The sequence below is a fragment of the Entelurus aequoreus genome, linkage group LG09, assembly GCF_033978785.1.
Source record: "Entelurus aequoreus isolate RoL-2023_Sb linkage group LG09, RoL_Eaeq_v1.1, whole genome shotgun sequence".
NCBI lineage: Eukaryota > Metazoa > Chordata > Actinopteri > Syngnathiformes > Syngnathidae > Entelurus > Entelurus aequoreus.
In genome coordinates, this window is record NC_084739.1 from 70,965,750 (window position 1) to 70,988,152 (window position 22,403).

The 22,403-nt window shown below is 39.0% G+C and overlaps 2 protein-coding genes across 3 annotated transcripts in view; one reads left to right on the forward strand and one right to left on the reverse strand.

Annotated features, from left to right (window-relative positions):
- Positions 1–18,984, reverse strand: part of LOC133657028 (deleted in malignant brain tumors 1 protein-like) — a 24,307-nt gene extending 5,323 nt beyond the window's left edge. The window contains exons 1-10 of the mRNA XM_062057910.1: positions 18,889–18,984; positions 14,259–14,370; positions 8,264–8,362; positions 4,954–4,992; positions 4,795–4,893; positions 2,434–2,472; positions 2,275–2,373; positions 2,159–2,194; positions 1,950–2,094; positions 1,662–1,867 (exon numbers count right to left, since the gene is read on the reverse strand). Coding sequence (XP_061913894.1) covers positions 1,662–1,867; positions 1,950–2,094; positions 2,159–2,194; positions 2,275–2,373; positions 2,434–2,472; positions 4,795–4,893; positions 4,954–4,992; positions 8,264–8,362; positions 14,259–14,370; positions 18,889–18,984 — 970 coding nt within the window. The remainder of the gene's footprint in view (positions 1–1,661; positions 1,868–1,949; positions 2,095–2,158; positions 2,195–2,274; positions 2,374–2,433; positions 2,473–4,794; positions 4,894–4,953; positions 4,993–8,263; positions 8,363–14,258; positions 14,371–18,888) is intronic.
- The window catches only part of agt (angiotensinogen), a 10,357-nt gene continuing 6,892 nt past the window's right edge, over positions 18,939–22,403 (forward strand). The window contains exons 1-2 of one of the 2 annotated variants that reach the window (XM_062059278.1): positions 18,939–19,078; positions 21,543–21,958. In XM_062059278.1, the coding sequence (XP_061915262.1) occupies positions 21,548–21,958 (411 nt within the window). In that variant the 5' untranslated portion in view covers positions 18,939–19,078; positions 21,543–21,547. The remainder of the gene's footprint in view (positions 19,079–21,542; positions 21,959–22,403) is intronic. The other variant, XM_062059277.1, reaches the window with a different exon arrangement.

Below are 22,403 nucleotides of genomic sequence, written 5' to 3' on the forward strand. Positions count from 1 at the left end.
AATACAGTCGCTTTGAAGTTTACCGCTTGTAAAGGTGACTATGCAGGTGTTATTTCATGTTTCAAAGGCTTTCTCAATGTTAAAAATCATATCGAGAAAGTTCAAACCCGGTTTTTTATGCGCCCGCTATAAAAACATTACATTTATATTGAATAATTCCTACTTTGCGGAAATTAAGCCCAATAAATAATGTAATATTAATATTTTACAAGTCATGTAAATATGTGTATTTACTATTATGAATAATCACGTATGAACAATAAACAAAAAGACTAAATTGACTACTATCCAATGTGTTTATCTGTAATATAAACACATAACTATTCAAGTAAAGTTTTTATGACAAGTAAGAAAATAAGTTGATCGCTCCGAGGGGAAAGAAAAGTTTTCATTAGGGATGTCCGATAATATCGGCCAATAAATGCGTTAAAATGTAATATCGGAAATTATCGGTATCGTTTTTTTAAATTATCTGTATCGGGTTTTTTTGTTTTTTTTTATTTGTTTTTTTTTATTAAATCAACATAAAAAACACAAGATACACTTACAATTAGTGCACCAACCCAAAAAACCTCCCTCCCCCCATTTATTTCTGTTATCAATATTCTGGTTCCTACATTTTATATCAATATATATCAATACAGTCTGCAAGGGATACAGTCCGTAAGCACACATGATTGTGCGTGCTGCTGGTCCACTAATAGTACTAACCTTTAACAGTTAATTTTACTCATTTTCATTAATTACTAGTTTCTATGTAACTGTTTTTATATTGTTTTACTTTCTTTTTTATTCAAGAAAATGTTTTTAATTTAGTTATGTTATTTTATTATTATTTTTAAAAAGTACCTTATCTTCACCATACATGGTTGTCCAAATTAGGCATAATAATGTGTTAATTCCACGACTGCATATATCGGTTGATATCGGTATCGGTTGATATCGGTATCGGTAATTAAAGAGTTGGACAATATCGGAATATCGGATATCGGCAAAAAGCCATTATCGGACATCCCTAGTTTTCATTATCTCCTACTGCAGTGAAGCCAACTTAAAACTGCTATGCCTCTTTGGTATTCATTGAAAAAGTAAACAAAACACAATAAATGGGCAAAAAATTATGAAAAAGCGAATGCTTTTTTGTCCTACGAAGAAAACGTTCGGCTATAATAGAAACTTAAAAGGGACCCATGATGATTTTAATCTACATTTAGATAATATGTATTGAATATGTTGCTTTTTTGAGTCTGTCTGTAAGATTCTGGAGGCATTCCCAGCTTGAACATGAAACCACACCCCTGCCCTGTTTTTGAACACTGACTTTTTGCAGTGTGCTGCCACCTACTGATATGTAAGAGTATTACATGGTTACTCTGCCGAGCTCTAGACAGCACCGACACTCAACAACGGCACATTATTTATTCATTATAATTACTTTGCACAAAAAAAATGTACCCAAATAGGTGAAATTACATAATGTCCCACGGCACACCAGACTGTATATCACGGCGCACACGCGGCACAGTGGTTGAAAAACCCTGCTCTATAGTATATCCAGCTTTAATAGACTTTCAACTGGACTCATCCCAAGCAAGCACTTGCAGCCCATGTTGCACTGGGCTGCAAGTGCAACTTTTTAGCCAACTGTCGCAGCGTTTTACCCGAGTTCTGCGGCAGAGCGCTGTTGAACTCCGCCCTGAATCCTCTCCCGCTCCCCGAGCCGTCGCTCCGAAATACCACAGTCATGTGGTTAGAGGTGGAGTAGAAGACGTTGGAGGCATTGTCGCACGCTTTTCCCAGATACGGGGAGTTGACGGACGGACCGTCGTAGACTGAAATGTAGTCGCAGTGACAGCAGCTCTCCAGTCTGTCCACAAATGATCCAGATGTTAAAGTAGTCTATCCATTCAAACCTTCATTAATTAGTTGGAATGCAAAAATGTACGCACTGGAGGTACGGGAACTCCAGCAAGACTCTCTGGCTCTGCGAGGATCTGATATTCCACACGCAGTAGGCATTGTTCTGGTAGTACCCAGGGTGATTGGGACTGGAGAAGATACCAGATCCAAACATGGACCCTCCACACGGCTCGTCTGAAAGTCAACATCATTATTTACATCCAAGTCATTTCAGGTTGGAATGTGCAGAAGCTCGTACCTGTTGTCGGCACCTCAGTAGTGGTCGAGCACTGTGCTGTTTTGAAAAAAAAAAAACACACAAAATATCAGACAAATATCGCTTTATTTGGCTAATAATAGCGACGTCACACTCACAGTAGTAGTCACGGCAACAGTCGCCATAGTACTGGCATGAGCTGCGGCAGGAGCAGCTTCCCATGTGTCCGCCGCAGTTGTAGCGACACGAGGGCTGAGCTGGAAGAATGTCAGCTAATTGGTGACTATTTACTGTAAGAATGGTACATGTTGCCTTACCTATGGTCCGTGGTGGCTGAGTCGTGCTTTGGCAGTAATCTGAACAAAAGAATGACAATGTTGCACAGCATCCTGACTGCTTGTCCTCATGGTTGACGATAGTCGATGTAAATGATATCGATTTGGCCGACGATGAGCTTTTAATACCGTCGTGATATCGTGATAATGCACGTTGATGATGCATTCTAGCTGCGTGCCGCAAGTTTGACAGTGACAAGCGGACGACCACATCCTTAACGCAGTGTAGCGTCCTTGCAGCTAACGTCGTTCCCCAGTGCAAAGCCACGTCCGTCTGTGGAACACCCTCCCTGACCACCTCAGGGCCCCACAGACGGTGAATGCTTCTTTTTTTTTTAAAAAAGGGCTAAAAACCAACATTAAAAAAATAAAAAAAAAAGGCATATAGCTATTTTTATTTATTTAATTTTTTTTATGCCTTTTTTTAATGCTTTTATGATGTTTTTACTCTCTGGCACTTTGAGACTTGTTATTCAAATGTAAAATGCAATACAAATAAAGTTAAAGTACCAATGATTGTCACACACACACATACAAACCCCGTTTCCATATGAGTTGGGAAATTGTGTTAGATGTAAATATAAACGGAATACAATGATTTGCAAATCCTTCTCAACCCATATTCAATTGATTGCACTACAAAGACAACATATTTGATGTTCAAACTCATAAACTTTATTTTTTTTTGCAAATAATAATTTACTTAGAATTTCATGGCTGCAACACGTGCCAAAGTAGTTGGGAAAGGGCATGTTCACCACTGTGTTACATGGCCTTTCCTTTTAACAACACTCAGTAAAGGTTTGGGAACTGAGGAGACACATTTTTGAAGCTTCTCAGGTGGAATTCTTTCCCATTCTTGCTTGATGTACAGCTTAAGTTGTTCAACAGTCCGGGGGTCTCCCTTCTGCTATTTTAGGCTTCATAATGCGCCACACATTTTCAATGGGAGACAGGTCTGGACTACAGGCAGGCCAGTCTAGTACCCGCACTCTTTTACTATGAAGCCACGTTGATGTAACACGTGGCTTGGCATTGTCTTGCTGAAATAAGCAGGGGCGTCCATGGTAACGTTGCTTGGATGGCAACATATGTTGCTCCAAAAGCTGTATGTACCTTTCAGCATTAATGGTGCCTTCACAGATGTGTAAGTTACCCATGTCTTGGGCACTAATACACCCCCATACCATCACACATGCTGGCTTTTACACTTTGCGCCTAGAACAATCCGCATGGTTCTTTTCCTCTTTGGTCCGGAGGACACCACGTCCACAGTTTCCAAAAACAATTTGAAATGTGGACTCGTCAGACCACAGAACACTTTTCCACTTTGTATCAGTCCATCTTAGATGAGCTCAGGCCCAGCGAAGCGTTTCTGGGTGTTGTTGATAAACGATTTTTGCCTTGCATAGGAGTTTTAACTTGCACTTACAGATGTAGCGACCAACTGTAGTTACTGACAGTGGGTTTCTGAAGTGTTCCTGAGCCCATGTGGTGATATCCTTTACACACTGATGTGGCTTGTTGATGCAGTACAGCCTGAGGGATGGAAGGTCACGGGCTTAGCTGCTTACGTGCAGTGATTTCTCCAGATTCTCTCAACCCTTTGATGATATTACGGAGCGTAGATGGTGAAATCCCTAAATTCCTTGCAATAGCTGCTTGAGAAAGGTTTTTCTTAAACTGTTCAACAATTTGCTCACGCATTTGTTGACAAAGTGGTGACCCTCGCCCCGTCCTTGTTTGTGAATGACTGAGCATTTCATGGAATCTACTTTTATACCCAAGCATGGCACCCACCTGTTCCCAATTTGCCTGTTCACCTGTGGGATGTTCCAAATAAGTGTTTGATGAGCATTCCTCAACTTTATCAGTATTTATTGCCACCTTTCCCAACTTCTTTGTCACATGTTGCTGGCATCAAATTCTAAAGTTATTGATTATTTGCACAAAAAATTTTTTTTATCAGTTTGAACATCAAATATGTTGTCCTTGTATCATATTCAACTGAATATGGGATGAAAATGATTTGCAAATCATTGTATTCCGTTTATATTTACATCTAACACAATTTCCCAACTTATATGGAAACGGGGTTTGTACATTAAAAGTTTTGACAAAATAATACAACCATATATATGTTACTGCATATGTTAGCAGCCAAATTAGGAGCCTTTGTAACCTGTTTTTGAAATCTTTCTATTATTTATATGCTAAGAAATATTTGGTGATGTACTGTATATTGTAATCGCAGGAGGCTGCAATATATATCGCGATACAGATATTAGGCCGTATTGCCCATCCCTACCTGTCCTAAAATGTGTTGTTGTGCTTTATACTTACTGTAGTAGTCACGGCAACAGTCGCCATAGAACACGCAAGAGCTGTAGCAGGAGCAGCTTCCCATGTGCCCGCCGCAGTTGTAGCGACACGAGGGCTGAGCTGGAAAAATGTCAGCTAATTGGTGACTATTTACTGTAAGAATGGTACATGTTGCCTTACCTGTGGTCCGTGGTGGCTGAGTCGTGCTTTGGCAGTAATCTGAACAAAAGAATGACAATGTTGCACAGCATCCTGACTGCTTGTCCTCATGGTTGACGATAGTCGATGTAAATGATATCGATTTGGCTTTTAATACCGTCGTGATATCGTGATAATGCACGTTGATGAGGCATTCTAGCTGCGTGCCGCAAGTTTGACAGTGACAAGCGGACGACCACATCCTTAATGCAGTGTAGCGTCCTTACTATTATGTTAGATCCACTATGGACTGGACTCACAATATTATGTTAAATCCACTATGGTCTGGACTCTCTCACTATTATGTTAGATCCACTATGGTCTGGACTCTCTCACTATTATGTTAGATCCATTATGGACTGGACTCTCACACTATTATGTTAGATCCACTATGGACTGGACTCTCTCACTATTATGTTAGATCCACTATGGACTGGACTCTCACACTATTATGTTAGATCCACTATGGACTGGACTCTCACACTATTATGTTAGATCCACTATGGCCTGGACTCTCACACTATTATGTTAGATCCACTATGGACTGGACTCTCACAATATTATGTTAGATCCACTATGGACTGGACTCTCACTATTATGTTAGATCCACTATGGACTGGACTCTCACAATATTATGTTAGATCCACTATGGACTGGACTCTCACTATTATGTCACACTATTATGTTAGATCCACTATGGACTGGACTCTCACACTATTATGTTAGATCCACTATGGCCTGGACTCTCACACTATTATGTTAGATCCACTATGGACTGGACTCACAATATTATGTTAAATCCACTATGGTCTGGACTCTCTCACTATTATGTTAGATCCACTATGGTCTGGACTCTCTCACTATTATGTTAGATCCATTATGGACTGGACTCTCACACTATTATGTTAGATCCACTATGGACTGGACTCTCTCACTATTATGTTAGATCCACTATGGACTGGACTCTCACACTATTATGTTAGATCCACTATGGACTGGACTCTCACACTATTATGTTAGATCCACTATGGCCTGGACTCTCACACTATTATGTTAGATCCACTATGGACTGGACTCTCACAATATTATGTTAGATCCACTATGGACTGGACTCTCACTATTATGTTAGATCCACTATGGACTGGACTCTCACAATATTATGTTAGATCCACTATGGACTGGACTCTCACTATTATGTCACACTATTATGTTAGATCCACTATGGACTGGACTCTCACACTATTATGTTAGATCCACTATGGCCTGGACTCTCACACTATTATGTTAGATCCACTATGGACTGGACTCTCACACTATTATGTTGGATCCACTATGGACTGGACTCTCACAATATTATGTTAGATCCACTATGGACTGGACTCTCACTATTATGTTAGATCCACTATGGACTGGACTCTCTCACTATTATGTTAGATCCACTATGGACTGGACTCTCACACTATTATGTTAGATCCACTATGGACTGGACTCTCACAATATTATGTTAGATCCACTATGGACTGGACTCTCACAATATTATGTTAGATCCACTATGGACTGGACTCTCACTATTATGTTAGATCCACTATGAACTGGACTCTCACTATTATGTTAGATCCACTATGAACTGGACTCTCTCACTATTATGTTAGATCCACTATGGACTGGACTCTCACAATATTATGTTAGATCCACTATGGACTGGACTCTCACTATTATGTTAGATCCACTATGGACTGGACTCTCACACTATTATGTTAGATCCACTATGGACTGGACTCTCACTATTATGTTAGATCCACTATGGACTGGACTCTCACACTATTATGTTAGAGCCACTATGGACTGGACTCTCACTATTATGTTAGATCCACTATGGACTGGACTCTCACTATTATGTTAGATCCACTATGGACTGGACTCTCACTATTATGTTAGATCCACTATGGACTGGACTCTCACACTATTATGTTAGATCCACTATGGACTGGACTCTCACTATTATGTTAGATCCACTATTGACTGGATTCTCACAATATTATGTTAGATCCACTATGGACTGGACTCTCACAATATTATGCTAGATCCACTCGACGTCCATTGCACCGGTCTCCCAGGGGGGGGTCCCCACATCTGCGGTCCCCTCCAAGGTTTCTCATTGTTGTCCCATTGGGTTTGAGTTTTTTCTTGCCCTGATGTGGGATCTGAGCCGAAGATGTCGTTGTGGCTTAAGTTAAAGTTAAGTTAAAGTGCCAATGATTGTTATGCAGCCCTTTTTAGACACTCATGATTTAGGGCTATATAAGTAAACATTGATTGATTGATTGATTGATTGCTAGCAGCTAATGTTGTTCCCCAGTGCAAAGCCACGTCCATCTGTGGAACACCCTTCCTGACCACCTCAGGGCCCCACAGACGATGGATGCTTTTAAAAAAAAGGGCTAAAAACCAACCAACATTAAAAAAATAAATTAAAAAAAGCATATAGCTAATTTTAATATTGTTGCTTTTTTTATTCCTTTTTAAAAATAATTGTATGATGTTTTTACTCTGTGGCACTTTGAGACTTGTTATTCAAATGTAAAATGCAATACAAATCAAATCTGTTATTATTAAAGGTCCTTGTTAGGGCGATGGCGCTTAACTAAACCTAGCCTCCATGGCAGCAAATAAGATAAAGTAGCATTATCACTGGAGGACCTACTGTGTGTAGTAGTGTATGGTGTAGAGAGCTCTTCAATGTAAACAGGGGTGGGTGGATAATTACAAATATCAACAGTAATGATACCAAGTACAGTATCAGTACATGGTTGATACTTTAATTGTTTTTTATCACACCACCGTCCTGTGTTTCAGTGTGATCATTCAATGATGATGAACATTTGAAGTATCAGCATCGTTATGGCTGATACTTCCCCTGTAACTACTGTGTATTTGTAGTATCGCCCAAAACTAATGTCAAGTGTTCAAATACTAGAATAATATGTGCTTATTACGTTTGAACAGAAGTGTAGATAGAACATGTTAAAGTAACCAGATATTTAAATTAGCAAGTACATTAAAAGTTTTGAAAAAATAATACAACCATATATATGTTACTGCATATGTTAGCAGCCAAATTAGGAGCCTTTGTAACCTGTTTTTGAAATCTTTTTATTATTTATCTGCTAAGAAATATTTGGCGATGTATATCGTAATCGCAGGATGCTGCAATATATATCGCGATACAGATATTAGGCTGTATCGCCCATCCCTACCTGTCCCAAAATGTGTTGTTGTGCTTTATACTTACTGTAGTAGTCACGGCAACAGTTGCCATAGTACATGCAGGAGCTGTCGCAGGAGCAGCTTCCCATGTGTCTGCCGCAGTTGTAGCGACACGAGGGCTGAGCTGAGTGGCACAAGTGGAGGAAACATATATTCATTTTGTTCTCAAAATTCTACACACAATACCCCATAATGATTTTTTTTACTTACCAAATTAATTACAAATAAAAAAAACTAAGAAATCACACGTACAGTGGTGGTCAAAAGTGTACATACACTTGTAAAGAACATCATGTTAATATTTGCTTACATGTCCCTTGGCAAGTTTACCTGCAATAAGGCGCTTTTGTTTCTGCTTGAATTTTGGACCACTAAATTGCTGCAGTTCAGCTAAATGTGTTGCTTTTCTGACATGGACTTGTTTCTTCAGCATTGTCCAAACCTTTAAGTCAGGACTTTGGGAAGGCCATTCTAAAACCTTCATTCTATCCTGATTTAGCCATTCCTTTACCACTTTTAAGGTGTGTTTGGGGTCATTGTCCTGTTGGAACACCCAGCTGCGCCCAAGACCCAACCTCCGGGCTGATGATTTTAGCTTGTCCTGAAGAATTTGGAGGTAATTCTCCTTTTTCATTGTCCCATTTAAAGCAGCAGTTCCATTGGCAGAAAAACAGGCCCAGAGCATAATACTACCACCACCATGCTTGACGGTAGGAATGGTGTTCCTAGGGTTAAAGGCCTCACCTTTTCTCCTCCAAACATATTGCTGGGTATTGTGGCCAAACAGCTCCATTTTTGTTTCATCTGACCATGGAACTTTCCTCCAGAAGGTCTTATCTTTGTCCAGGTGATGTCAGATGAAACAAAAATTGAGGCAAATACTCAGCCTAACCCTACCTAAAGCACGGTATGGGTAATCTCGCCTAATTGGAGTGCTTTTGTTCATCAGAGCTATGTTGCAGTGTTTTATGTCGAATTTATCAGCATGACGTCATAATTAGGGATGATGTTTGATAAGAAATTATCGAGTTCGAGCCCATTATCCAATCCTCTTATCGACCCGATTCCTTATCGATTCTCTTATCGAATCCAGATAGGTTGTAGTATATGGAAAAAAACACAATATTTGGTTTAACAAAAGCTCACTTTTATTTTATAAGAAAAAAATAAAATTAAATAAATAAATAAATATTGACTGTTACCACCCTAAAAAAAACTAAAAAAATATTGACTGTTGTTACCCAAAGTATATTAAGTGGGATTTTTCATAAAAACAAATATATACAGTAACACAAAAACAACCTGTCTCTGTGATCACTATAGGTGTATAAATAATAATATAGTGTTAAATAAAATCAGTCCCTTGGGCACAAAACTGAAAATAATACAGCTCTCCAAAAAGTGCACTTCTGCTGCTATTGGAACATACTAACTACACACACTATGACACTAAGAACACCACAGTCATCAATCAACAATTCTTCCCCCCTTACATGAGAGCGAAGCCTGGCAATAATTGCATATTGCCTGTTCTGCCCTCACTATACGTGTTGAGGTTATACAGCTTGGCAGACAGCTAACAAACAATCCAAAGCAGATTATTAAATATTAGCTTCACACAAATATACAGTACTATCATCAAACAAATACTTCTGAGTGTTGAAACTATTTCGATGGTGGAAATACACGACTGGCAGCCATTTTAAGTCCTCAAAACATCCATTGAAACAGTGCACAAAATAGTTTTTCAATAAACATCTTAGTATCAAACTTAACCACTTTCCACCTTAACATTGACTTACATAAACAAGTTAAACAGTTTACTTACAGACTTATCTTTTCCAAGGCTTGTAAGAGCTAACACAACTTGTCTACTTCTCAATTGTCTCAACCCGGAAGTGCCCAAACTAATGACGTGTAGTATTTTCATATCGCCACAAGGTGTCAGTAAGAGTCTACAATCAAATGGGCATAACATTGCAGGTCCCACAGGGCATTTCCTGTTACTTGGGAAGGGATTCGTTCCCAGGGATTCGAATAAAGAACCAACTATTTTTCTTTACTATCGTGGCCTCGATAACGGGAACCGGTTCTCAAAAAGGGATTCGAGTCCATGCAATCGGTTCTTTTCTTATCGAACAACCGGGAGAACCGATTTCGAACATCATCCCTAGTCATAATGCCTGACATTTGCCGTGCACCCCTAGTTCAAATGCATCATTATGGCCGCAAAATTGAAATGGCATTAATGCCCACGAGTGTATGTCAACATTAACAAGTACCTGAAGTTCTCCGTAATGCAGCATCATCACATGATGGATCACAAGACAAAAATGAATATTTTTCTAATCAACGTTACGACTATTGACAATGTTGCGAACCGTACCTTGCGCACCATGCGAGACGACGGCGAGGACACAGAGAACCAAGAGTGTCCACATTGTTGCGACTTGGGCTCACCGAGTTCCAACCTGCTCCCTGGGACCAAGTGGATGGTTTTTATAATCCCAGTTGACCATAAATCTCCCCAAAGCGTCACACGTGGATGAGAAAATACACACCTGCTGTGCGGTCATAAAAGAGGAAGATGGCTTTCAGGTGTTTCAGGCACACGCAATATCAAATATGATTACGATTACGTCGCGTTATTAGTGCTTTTCTGAATATTTATTTTACTCCACCCGATAATAATTGATCAGCTACTACGGCAACACTAGCTAACATTGTCAGCACATTTTTCATACATTTTTTTTTAACTTTATCTACATTTTTTATTTATCCAAAAAACATTTTTCATTACCTTTTTCTAATTGTTTAGGTTTAAGATGAAATTATTTATTCAGTGGCTAGAATGTGAAGTAGACAAGTAATAATATTTGACTGTAATTATTTATGAATTTGTTTTATTTGATTTAAGTAATTACCTAATTAATTGTATTATTTTTTATCATTATATTAAATTATTAATAAATGGTAATGCTCAATTGGTAATATATAATTATTCATCCATCCATTCATTTTCTACCGCTTGTCTCTTAATTATATTTAATTTAAATTAATTTAATTTAAATTCAATACAGATTTTAAATTAGGTTAGTTGTTTTATTTGTACGCATTATTACTAAATCTTTTTATATTCCAACAACTTATCACTTGTTTATGACTGTTAATGGGTTTCAGTCATGGCCGCAATAAATAAATTCCTGCAAAGAAGGAATATTTTCCTTGCTTAGAGCAGGGGTGGGCAATTAATTTTTACCGGGGGCCGCATGACAACCTGAGCACTGCTGGAGGGCCACACCGACAATATTTCAATTAAATTTTGCTCAAATTGTTTTTGATATACCGTAAGATAAATAATAATAATCATTTAATTTAACCTAACTTAACTTTATACAAAAGCAGATTGCTTTTGATGGTTTTATTTTTAACACTGTCTAACACAACACTTCCTGATGTATAATACAATGCAAAAATGTCAATTTCTGTCACTTTATCCTGCATCCTCTTTAAAAGTCCAACATTTTTCCCCGTCAGATTTGGACAACCATCTGTTGTCACACCTGCCAGCTTGTCCCATTTCAGTCCTAACATGTCCAAACACGCATTTACCTATGTGAACAAGTCATTACCTGTGGTTGTCTCTTTAATTGACTGCATGGCTGCCAGCTCCTCCGTGATTTGAAAGTCTGCAGTTATCCCACGTAAGAAGATGAGCAGCTGGGCGGTGTCACGTACATCGCAACTCTCATCCAAAGCCAGCGAAAAACAGTCAAAGTCGGCCGTTCTGTTCTTCAGCTGAAGCTCCAAGTTTCCAGCGATGGTCTCAACCCGCCTCGTTACAGTGCGTCGGGAGAGTGACACGTTCTCAAATGCGCCCCTCTTCTCCGGGCATATCAGCGCAACAGAGTCCAATAAGCACTCCTTAATAAACTCTCCGTCAGAAAACTCCTTACTTTTTTTGGCGATTTTGTGAGAAATGACGAAACTTGTCCTGACAGCTGCATCTCTGGGGGGTGAAATTTGGCGAAAAGTCCTTGTTGGGTTTGCAGTTTTACCATCAACGCATCAGCCTCCCTTGCGCGCGCTTCATCAGACAGATTCCGGTATTTTTCCTGGTGCGTCGTCGTGTAGTGGCGATTCAAATGATATTCTGTAAACACAGCAACCTGTGTACCACAAATTAAGCACATGGCTTTACCTTTCATTTCTGTGTAGAAATACTTGGCAGTCCATGTCTTGTTGAAAACACGCCATTCCTCATCAACTTTTCTCTTTTTAGCGTCTCGGGGGTAATCGGGCATCACTTGTCGCTGTGCACCTTCACTCACAGGTTACACACGGACATACGCCCATAATTAATACTTTTCAAAATAAAAGCAGCGCAGTTGTATTGCGCGCACGACATAGATGTTTTTTTTTATTTATTTTGTAATTTGTGATTGCCGCTGTTCGCATTCACTCACAATCGCGCACGAGCATACGTCCACACGGACGTAATACAAATAACGCTTTTCAAAACAAAAGCAGCACCGTTGTATTGCACACTCGACATAGATACTTTTTGAAATGTATTTTGTAATTTATGATTGGCCTCACGCGGGCCGGACAGGGATGCACCAAGGGCCGGATGTGGCCCGCGGGCCGCAGAATGCCCAGGTCTGGCTTAGAGTGTAAAAAACATGTTTACGACCTTCTAAATACACGTTTCAATATAAAGAGAGCCTCTTAGACATGAAATAACACCCTTGAGTCACTTTTACACTCTTTAAATCCAATATAGTAATGCTCACTGAGGCTGAGCCAATCAGTGTCCACCATACTGAACAGAACGCTCTGATTGGTTGGGTCTCCTGTAGTGGCCAACACTAATTTAGTATTGATATTTTGACTTTATTTAGCCATGTTCATGCTTGGAAATTCTTCATTTAGGCAAAAAATGTTGTAGAATATGCTTTAAAAACACTTTAAAAAATCTGTGATGTGATGGAGACGCAATAATAGAAGCCAGATAAGGCAAGGGACGACTATATTCATGTTTTATATTCACGCAGATAACAAATTGAGCTCTTTTTTTATGCAAATTAACAAGGCGATTTATTACAGTTATGACCAATATGTGTTTGAATGTATTGCATGTATTAATGAGGACGTGTCCCAGTATTTGTGTCACTTTCTAACTGGTGAATTTAGGACCAGCTGCAGCTGGACTTTATTAACGTTACTTTGTTTGACTTGTCCCATAAAACAATCACACAATACAGTACTAATTTTGGAGCGGCTAATAAATCACATTTGCAGCCTATTTGCTGTGTTCCCAGCACTTTGTTGGTCCTATCATCCTGTTACACCTGCACACTTCCTGTTACACCTGCACACTTCACCCGCACCTGGGGGGAGGACCAAATGGAGTCACCTGACCTCCAAGCAACCTGTGGTTCCACTTGGCCATGTTTTACACTTGGCCATGTTTTACACTTGGCCATGTTTTACACTTGGTCATGTCTTACACTTGGTCATGTTTTACACTTAGTCATGTTTTACACTTGGCCATGTTTTACACTTGGTCATGTTTTACACTTAGTCATGTTTTACACTTGGCCATGTTTTACACTTGGTCATGTTTTACACTTAGTCATGTCTTACACTTGGCCATGTTTTACACTTGGCCATGTTTTACACTTGGTCCGGTTTTCCACTTGGTCATGTTTTACACTTGGCCATGTTTTACACTTGGCCATGTTTTACACTTGGTCCGGTTTTCCACTTGTTCATGTTTTACACTTGGCCATGTTTTACACTTGGTCCGGTTTTCCACTTGGCCATGTTTTCCACTTGGTCATGTTTTCCACTCGGCCATGTTTTCCACTTGGCCATGTTTTTCACTTGGTCATGTTTTACACTTGGCCATGTTTTACACTTGGTCATGTTTTCCACTTGGCCATGTTTTACACTTGGTCATGTTTTCCACTTGGCCATGTTTTACACTTGGCCATGTTTTTCACTTGGTCATGTTTTACGCTTAGCCATGTTTTCCATGCCAGAGGAAGCACCACGACCATGTTGGCGAACTTGACACGACTTGTGGTTGAAGGCCTGGGTGTCGTCCCACAGCAGTGTGTGAAGAGCACACTGCACAAAATAAGCAAGATGAAATATCTCAAATGAAGGTTATTACTTAAGTGAGCAAATTGATTTGCCAAATTACCATTTTGCTTCTTTCATGCGTTTGGCAAATCATATGTTCTTCTTGTTTTGCTTATTTTAATTAACATCTCACATTTTCATCAATCTGAAGAAAAACATCTTGCTGAAGAAAATAAGTCTAGGAGTTTTTCAAAATGGGGTCCCAGGGATAGGCATAAGGCCTTCCGTCCCACAACAGTGTGTGACCAGCATGAGCTTTCAGGAAGTTGATGTTAAAAGTATTAACTGAATGTCGCTTTCAAATGTAGCATCATGCTACAACTTCTACATGACTTGTGTAATGCTGTCCCACAGCAGTGTGTGACCAGCAGGTTGTGGCAGGAAGTTGCTGTTAAAAGTATTAACTGCATGTCGCTTCTAAGCTTGGCATCATGCTACAACTTCTACACGACTTGTGTAATGATGTCCCACAGCAGTGTGTGACCAGCAGGATGTAGCAGGAAGTTGATGTTAAAAGTGCTAATTGTGTGTTGCTTTCAAATGTGGCATCTTGCTACGTCTTCCACTTGACTTGTGTAATGCTGTCCCACAGCAGTGTGTGACCAGCAGGATGTACAAACCCCGTTTCCATATGAGTTGGGAAATGTTAGATGTAAATATAAACGGAATACAATGATTTGCAAATCATTTTCAACCCATATTCAGTTGAATATGCTACAAAGACAACATATTTGATGTTCAAACTCATAAACTTTTTTTTTTTTGCAAATAATCATTAACTTTAGAATTTGATGCCAGCAACACGTGACAAAGAAGTTGGGAAAGGTGGCAATAAATACTGATAAAGTTGAGGAATGCTCATCAAACACTTATTTGGAACATCCCACAGGTGAACAGGCAAATTGGGAACAGGTGGGTGCCATGATTGGGTATAAAAGTAGATTCCATGAAATGCTCAGTCATTCACAAACAAGGACGGGGCGAGGGTCACCACTTGGTCAACAAATGCCTGAGCAAATTGTTGAACAGTTTAAGAAAAACCTTTCTCAAGCAGCTATTGCAAGGAATTTAGGGATTTCACCATCTACGCTCCGTAATATCATCAAAGGGTTCAGAATTTTGGAGAAATCACTGCACGTAAGCAGCTAAGCCCGTGACCTTCCATCCCTCAGGCTGTACTGCATCAACAAGCCACATCAGTGTGTAAAGGATATCACCACATGGGCTCAGGAACACTTCAGAAACCCACTGTCGGTAACTACAGTTGGTCGCTACATCTGTAAGTGCAAGTTAAAACTCTCCTATGCAAGGCGAAAACCGTCTATCAACAACACCCAGAAACGCCGTCGGCTTCGCTGGGCCCGAGCTCATCTAAGATGGACTGATACAAAGTGGAAAAGTGTTCTGTGGTCTGACGAGTCCACATTTCAAATTGTTTTTGGAAACTGTGGACGTCGTGTCCTCCGGACCAAAGAGGAAAAGAACCATCCGGATTGTTCTAGGCGCAAAGTGTAAAAGGCAGCATGTGTGATGGTATGGGGGTGTATTAGTGCCCAAGACATGGGTAACTTACACATGTGTGAAGGCACCATTAATGCTGAAAGGTACATACAGCTTTTGGAGCAACATATGTTGCCATCCAAGCAACGTTACCATGGACGCCCCTGCTTATTTCAGCAAGACAATGCCAAGCCACGTGTTACATCAACGTGGCTTCATAGTAAAAGAGTGCGGGTACTAGACTGGCCTGCCTGTAGTCCAGACCTGTCTCCCATTGAAAATGTGTGGCACCTAAAATAGCAGAAGGGAGACCCCCGGACTGTTGAACAACTTAAGCTGTACATTAAACAAGAATGGGAAAGAATTCCACCTGAGAAGCTTCAAAAATGTGTCTCCTCAGTTCCCAAACCTTTACTGAGTGTTGTTAAAAGGAAAGGCCATGTAACACAGTGGTGAACATGCCCTTTCCCAACTACTTTGGCACGTGTTGCAGCCATGAAATTCTAACTTAATTATTATTTGCAAAAAAAATATAAAGTTTATGAGTTTGAACATCAAATATGTTGTCTTTGTAGTGCATTCAACTGAATATGGCTTGAAAAGGATTTGCAAATCATTGTATTCCGTTTATATTTACATCTAACACAGGGGTCCAAACTCAATTGACCTGGGGGCCACTGGATGCAGAAACTGGGTGAGGCTGGGCCGCAAGAAAAGATTTCTTTAAAAAAATCTAACATGCACTTTTTAATGAATTCACCTTCTTTGAATGGCTTTCCCGCCCTAGCAACCATCTCACTCACCATATAGCTAGCTTTGACTGCTGCATCGCTCTTTTCGCTTGCTTTCTTGACGAAATCTTGTTGCCTCAGTAGACTGCTTTTAAAATGTGCAACCCGGTTCACTCTCTCATCTCCCTGGTATTTTGCATACTCCTCAGCATGTCTAGTTGTATGATGACGTTTCAAATTGTATTCCTTGTGCACCGCAACTTTCTCTGTATCAACTACAGAAAAGAGCTACAAGGATTATTCATAAAGTAGATTACTTAGAACACACTAACATATTATTTATTAATTCGGGTTTATTGAAATGACAGGAGCTAGTAAAGTTACAGACATGATGTGTCATGTTTAAGGCTAAAAGTAAAACATTACCAACAAATGTACAAAAAATGTTTGTCATGACTTGTGAGAATGAAGAGCATGGAAGAAAAGGTCATTTCCAACATCAGTATTCAAGGACAACTTTAAAACAAATGTGTATATCAGTGGTGGGGGTTCAACTATGGAATTCTCTTTACAATGAGATAAAAGATTGTAAAAATATATTCCAATTGAAAAAATATATAAAGACAGAACAATAAGATCATATGGACAGCCATAAGTGTTTACATTTTGCTTTATATTTATTATTTTACTTATTTTTTGCCTGGTTTTGTATTTGTTTTGTGTCATCCCGTGAGGTGTATATTACTTCTTTGGTTTTTTTTGTTCGGTTTGTACATCATGAAGTTTTGCACTTCTTGTGTTTTTTTGTGTGTCTTTTTGTTTGTTTTCGTTATATTTGGATGTAATTGTTGGTTTATATGATATCATTTAGTAAGACTACGTATTATGTTGAAGGGGGCAGAAGAATATAAGATTTTTCTTCATGCTGCTCCTTCTCAGGCATTGGTGTGTAAATGTATAATTGAGGTATAATTGTCTTATCGAGCAAAGATGCACATCAATGAAGGAGATAAATAAAAATGAAATGAAATAAGACACGTCGGGGTGCCCCTGTGCTCAACAAAGAAATATTGCATCAAAAATCGTCTCTGTCTGGAGCCAACGGGAGGGGGGAGGGGGGGTGGCTCGCCGTGGAGTTTACAGTTACGGTAGCACAATTAGCCCCGAACGGGCTAACATCACCACTAATGTGTTACACGTCTAATTCGCCCAGCGACTCTCTGTCGGAGTATCAGCGCTGGGGTCCAGTGCACCACACTTTTGTATTGTCGCTCGGTCCTACCGGAGCGCTCGTCTTCCTCGCCCGGACTGTTTACAACGGGGGCGGGAGAGAGCAGGCGGGCGAGCGAGGGAGGGAGGGAGGAAGTGCGTGTGCGGGTGTCGTGGAAAAGCGGCAAAATGTTTCTCTGCTTGCATCACGCAAGTGACATCAATGCATACTTGCCAACCTTGAGACCTCCGAATTCGGGAGATGGAGGGGGGGGGGGGGGGGGGGGTTGAGGTGTGGGTGGGGGTTGAGGTGGGCGGGGTTGGGGGTAGCGGGGGTGTTTTTGTAGCCCGGAAGAGTTAGGGCTGCAAATGATTCTGGGTATTTGTTGTGTTTATGTTGTGTTTAGGTGTGGATGTTCTCCCGAAATGTGTTTGTCATTCTTGTTTGGTGTGGGTTCACAGTGTGGCGCATATTTGTAACAGTGTTACAAAAATAAATAAAATAAAATATGACCACCCTCAGCGGGACATGTATGGCTGTTCCTCAAGTATGTCTTGCTATAACCTGCGTGTGTCTGCAGAAGCCTCATACTTCATGTGTCTGAGCCGGCACGCTGTTAGCATGGACAAAAAGATGATGCAGTGACAGTTTATAGAGGACACTAAAGGCAGTGCCATCACGGCACGCCCTCGATGTTGTCGAGAGCCTTATACCACACCGTGATTGGTAGATTCCTATTTCCTTCAGCTCCGCACACAACGCTGTCAAGCGCCATTCATTTTAAACTCGCGGTCCGCACTAACATTAAACTTTCATATTAAGGTGGGGGCCGCAAAATAACGTGTTTGAGACCCCTGATCTAACACAATTTCCCAACTCATATGGAAACGGGGTTTGTAGATGCTAAAAGTATTTCTTTCAAATGTGACATCATTTGAAAGAAAAACAAGCTGCAAGTTTGCTTTAGTGATTCATGTTTGTTTTGTCCACAGTTGAGGACATCTTCCCACATCACAAGTAAACATCAGTGCAACATTTCACTGAAAGGACCCTCCCACTCACCCTTCCTATTGTGGACGCCCCCGCCCACCTTTTGAGGATGTGCCTGCTAGAGTCAACACGTATGAGGGGGACACTGGGAGGGTCGGTCAGAAGCATCGATCAAGTCCCGAGTGTTAATGAGTAACTGGCAGCTTTAAAGTCCGGGAGGGAAGCGACGGGAGCTTCATTCCGCAGCACCAAGCAAGGCACGGTAAGAACAAGCTCACCACCACACTTGCCTGCTTCTGTCTGATAATGTTCTTCATTGTGGAGTCATGGAGGACATGTGTGTGGAGGAATGTTCTTCATTGTGGAGTCATGGAGGACATGTGTGTGGAGGAATGTTCTTCATTGTGGAGTCATGGAGGACATGTGTGTGTGGAGGAATGTTCTTCATTGTGGAGTCATGGAGGACGTGTGTGTGGAGGAATGTTCTTCATTGTGGAGTCATGGAGGACGTGTGTGTGGAGGAATGTTCTTCATTGTGGAGTCATGGAGGACGTGTGTGTGGAGGAATGTTCTTCATTGTGGAGTCATGGAGGACGTGTGTGTGCTTGGCTGGAAGACCAAGGCCATGTCCTCTCATGTTTGCTCATCTCAAAAGGCTAAAGTCCTACTTTGGCAAAAGAACATCCAAATCTTCTTAGTGGACGTGTATCAGGGGGAGAAAATCAATATGTTCTTTGAAACGCCGTTAGATCAATGGATTAGGAACTCCTTTAACCTTCTAAACGCCACTTGTTGAAATGTGTCATCTATTTAAAAAAAAATTTAAAGACAATTTAACAGAATTTAGTCACTTTTATGTATGCATTTATGAGTTTTTTAAAATACCGGTACTTTTTTAAGATTGAGTTCCAGGACATTTTTTGCCAAAATATAAAGTAAATAAATGAATATATTTAAACTTATGTCTTTAACCTAAAATTTGTCTCGGCTAATTTTGAGCTTAAGCAATTATTTAAACAGTATGAATGGAAAGTTCAATATATATATATATATATATATATATATATATATATATATATATACACACACACACACACACATAGATTTGTGTATAAATGTATATATGTATACATGTCTTTGTGTGTATATATATATTAGTGTGTATACGTATATATAATGTATGTATATATGTAATGTGTGTGTGTGTGTGTATATATATATATACATATATTAATGTGTGTGCATATTTACATAATCTGTGTATAAATAATGTGAATATATAATACGTATATATAATATATATGTATACATATGTGTATATACATTATATGGTAATGTGTGTATATTTCCATATATATGATGTGTGTGTGTATAAACATATGTAATGTGTGTATATATACATATATAATGTATATATACATTATACAAACATACATATATATGTGTGTATATATTTATTATATATGAAAATATATGTATGTATATATGTGTAAATGTGTATATATATGTGTATGTATATATTACATATATGTAAATATATGTATGTATGTGTAAAAATGTATGTATGTATAAATAAATATATGTATGTACATGTGTGTACTGTGTATATAAATGTGTGTGCATATATGTATGTATGTAAATATATACTGTATATGTATGTATGTATGTATGTATGTATGTATGTATATATATATTTTTTATTTTTTTATTTTTTTGAATATATATATAAAGTTTTTTTAAAATATATATATATATATATATATATATATATATATATATATATATATATATATATATATATATATATATATATATATATATATATATATATATATATATATATATATATATATATATATATATATATATATAATCTCTTTCACACACAATTAAAATCTGGCCAGGGTATGAATCAGTTTGGGCTTAAATGTAAAAATGATAAAGATATGTATTTATTTAAAATGTGAAAATAATCAAAATTAAGTTTTTGAAATGTTTTTTCAAATGAGTTAATTATAAGTAACGCTCTTTTATTTTATTTATGGAAGATACAAGTTCACTTTCACACAAAAACAAAATCTGGCCAGGGTACGAATAATGTTGTCTTAACTTTTAAACTGTATATTTATTTATTTCATTTATTATGTAAAAAAAATAGAAATAATAATTTATAAAAACATCAATTGTTTTAAACTCTGAATATTATCACACAATATTTTGCGCATCATTTTCTATATAAATAATTTATTTTGTATTATATTATAACATGTTTGTATTTAACAATTCAAATTATATTGATAATTATCAGTAAGATTTTTAATAAATACTTTAGCTTGATTGCCTTAGAAAATATGATTCATAAAACAAAAATTAACCTGAAAAAACTTCCAAGTCTGATGATTAATTGTATTAATGTATTAATTATGCGCTTACAAGTGTCAATAAATGGAAAGGAGAAGAATGTGAATCAGGTGAGTAAGCAGAAGTGTGACAAAAGTGAGAATTTGAACTTGTGTAACTTTGAGCGATGCAAACAGACAAGAAATGTGCTTCATTGTCAAAGCGAGCCTTGTTGCCGCGGGCGATGGCGGGCGGCTCTTTCAGCGAGTACAAAGAACCATCAATCCATGGCTGACATGTGGCCTTGTGGCCCAGAACCAGATCCAGCCAGATCCCAGGAGAAAGCCACACTTGTGTCTAAGGTCCATGCGGGTTTTGTCTTGTAGTGAAAATGCAGCCTGGTCCTCTGGTGCTCGTGCTCCTGTGCTGCTGCCTCTCAGGAGGCGGAGCCAACCGCGTCTACATCCATCCTTTCCATCTCTTCGCCGCCGACAACGTCAGCTGCGAGACCCTCCAGAACCACACCTTCCAGCCCCTGGAGAGTGTTTCCGTGGCGCCTCTCGACATGGCGGTCCTGACGCCGGACCAGCGGGGTCCGTCCGAGCGGGACAACGTGACGCAGGACGTGACGCAGAGGACGGCGGTGCTGGCGGAGCTGGTCAACTCCTTGGGTTTGAGGATGTACCAGGCGCTCAGTGGCAAGCAGCCAGCAGCCAACACGCTCTTCTCACCTGTCAACACCTACGGCTCCCTCCTCACCTTTGACCTGGGGGCCTCCAAGAAGACTGCTCGCTCCTTCCAGGTTTGGAACTTCACGCTTTGTCACCCTCAAAACCCTGGTGAAATCATATATATATATATATATATATATATACACACATATACATGTGTGTGTATATATAGATATACACACACATATACATGTGTATATGTGTGTGTATATATATATATATATACACACATGTATATATATATACACACATATACATGTGTGTATATATATATATACACACACACATATACATGTGTGTATATATATATACATGTGTATACATATATATATATATACACACACAAAAATACAGTATATATATATATACACATATATGTATGTATGTATATCATATCATATATATACATATATATCAATCATATATATATATATATCATCTACAACATACATATATACACATTTATGTATGTATATATACATATGTATATATATATACACACATACATATATATAC